This window comes from Laetiporus sulphureus (genome assembly GCF_001632365.1).
Source record: "Laetiporus sulphureus 93-53 unplaced genomic scaffold LAESUscaffold_129, whole genome shotgun sequence".
NCBI classification, from domain to species: domain Eukaryota; kingdom Fungi; phylum Basidiomycota; class Agaricomycetes; order Polyporales; family Laetiporaceae; genus Laetiporus; species Laetiporus sulphureus.
The window spans coordinates 8,536-11,049 of record NW_024468638.1 but is presented as its reverse complement, the minus strand read 5'-3'; the positions used below and the strand labels follow the sequence as shown (position 1 = coordinate 11,049).

The 2,514-nt window shown below is 53.1% G+C and overlaps 1 protein-coding gene across 1 annotated transcript; it reads right to left on the bottom strand.

The window, feature by feature from the left end:
- Positions 1-7: 7 nt before the first annotated feature.
- Positions 8-205, bottom strand: LAESUDRAFT_619641 (uncharacterized protein; the record flags this gene model as incomplete). Its single annotated transcript, XM_040903254.1, has 1 exon — positions 8-205. A coding segment is annotated over one exon (198 nt), but the record flags the coding sequence as incomplete, so codon positions are not given.
- Positions 206-2,514: the final 2,309 nt, after the last annotated feature.

The window sequence follows — 2,514 nt, the reverse complement described above, 5'->3', positions numbered from 1 at the left end:
GCGCAGTGCAATCGCGCGCGGTGTGCCCTCTCTGCCCACAAACGACACATTTCTTGCGGTAAGCGTCTTGCACCTCTGCGGGCGCAGTGCAATCGAGAGCCCAATGATCCGGACTACCGCACAGGTGGCAGGGGTGTTTTAGTTTGGCGTGACTCCTGTCAGGACAGTCATATATCCAGTGATCAGGACTACCGCACGCAGGGCACGGATGTCGAGGCTTATGCTGCGCTCGGTTGGGACAATCGCGTCCCAGATGTCCCTTCTCCTTACACACGGGACATCCCCTGCGATATGCCCTCTGCACTTGGTAATGCGCAGTGCAATCGACAGACCAATGGTCCAAGCTACCGCATCGGTCGCAATGGGCATTTGGTTTGATGTGAGCTCTGTCGGGACAGCGGTGTATCGGATGGTTCGGACTACCACACGCAAGGCATGGGTCCGAAGGCTTATGTTGCGCAGCGTTGCGAGCTTTATTTTCGGCCACGTTGACGCCGGAGATCATATCGACCGTGCTCTCTCGGGCGGAGATATTCGCTGCGGGAGCAGAGGCAGCGTCGACATCGGGAGCTGCAGAGAATGACAGAGGTGGCGAATGAGCAGTGGGTGGTGATTGAGCTGGAGTTGAATGAACGGACAATCCTGAATGATGATCCAATTACATCCAAAGGAGCAACTGAAAACTCTCCGCAGATGAGTATAGCTCACCTGAAGACGACGGGCTGGTCTCTCCTTCGCTCACAGAGCTTGCAGAACCCGAAGTTAATGCTAAGCCTTCCGCACTGTGTGAAGCGGCCTCCGCGCCAGAGTGACTGCAGACGGCATTCGTTGTGTCGCTATCATCAGCACCTGCTTGGCCTTTAGGCGGGTACTGCTTATTTCGTACGCATCCTGAAGATAGATGACGGAGTCCAAGAACGTGTACACGCGCGCTGTTCCGTGACGAGCTCGGGACATGGCTGTAAGGTCGGACGAAAGAGAGCGTTGTCACTGGGAAGCAGCTACGGCCGAGAAATAGAACACGCCCACTATATAACGGTTTGACGGCAGCCACAGAAGATGACATTGTGCGCACGAGCGCAAACACATTTTGGGCGCCAGGACCCGGGTGCACATAGTGAGAGACACAGAATCTACGGCAGGCTCCGAGTCCCCATCCGTCTCCGGAAAGTAGGGTGTGCATCGAGACTCCTCCTTGTCACCCGCCTCTGCCAGGAGTGTGGTGGAGGGGGCTCAATACAATTCCATAAATGATGCATGATGATCAAGCGACGCCTTCAAGCTTTAAGCTTCAATCGCAGTGTCTTTTATTTAGTATGCACACCGAAGTGAAATGTTCGTGCGCATCCGCGTACGTATCTTACGCTTCGTATACGCATCCGAACTCCACCAATAAAGCTGATTCTAATCGTCCGAAATGCGTAACATCAAGATTATTACAGATCGCGCAAAAAGACGCTAGAGACAAAGGAACTCGTCGCAACATCGAATATAGCCTTGCCGTTCGCTGTTGTCTTGCGGGTTTTCTTTGGGCAGTACTGTGTGGTTGTACGTCTGCTTGGAAAGGAAGGAGAGGGAGGATCGAATGAATGTGGAGACACTCTATGATGACACCAGCGCGCAAATGTTGAATAATCCGCCACACGCCAGTAAATTCACGCCCGTTTTACGCTTTGATATATATATACCGTGGTTCCACCAACCAATCTCGAAGACATCGAGATTGTTATTGTCATAACATCCAGTGAAACGAGCTATCAGAGATAGATTCAAGAAGATGCCAGACAGAAAATAAGTCGTAGCAACGCTTGATGCAATAATGCCGTTGGCCGCAGCGTTGCAGGAATTCTGGGAGTACAGCGTAGTTCTATATTTGCGCGCGAAGCAAGGAGAGAGCATCGAATGAATGCAGAGAGACGAGGTGCTCTGCTCTTCAGTTTTTGTGGTTGGCAGCAATACCGCGGGCTCGCCGGACGCGCAGGTTGGCCAGCATCTTCCGACACTGGCTCGTAACATGCAAACCTCCACAATGTGCACATTCCCTCAATTCGAAACCAGGGGTTTTGTCTTTTTCGGGACAGTCATACAGCCAATGGTCAAGACTACCGCAAACAGGACACGGTTTTGAAGGCTTGTGTGCAGCACGGTCGGGACAATTGCTCCCAGTGTGCCCTTTTTGCCCACAAATGGTACATCCCCGATAGGCCTTCCGTTCTTCTATGGGCGCCGTGCAATCAACAGCCCAATGATCCAGTCTACCGCAGTGGCCGCAGGGGATTTTTGGTTTGATGTGAGTTCTGTCAGGGCAGTCATACATCCAGTGATCGGGACTATTGCACGCAGGGCACGGATGTCGAGGCTTATGCTGCGCTCGGTTGGGACAATCGCGTCCCAGATGTCCCTTCTCCCCACAAATGGCACATCTCGTGCGATAGGCCTTCCGTTCCTCCACGGGTGCAGTGCAATCGACAGCCCAATGATCCGGACTACCGCACACAGGGCACGGGTTCAAAG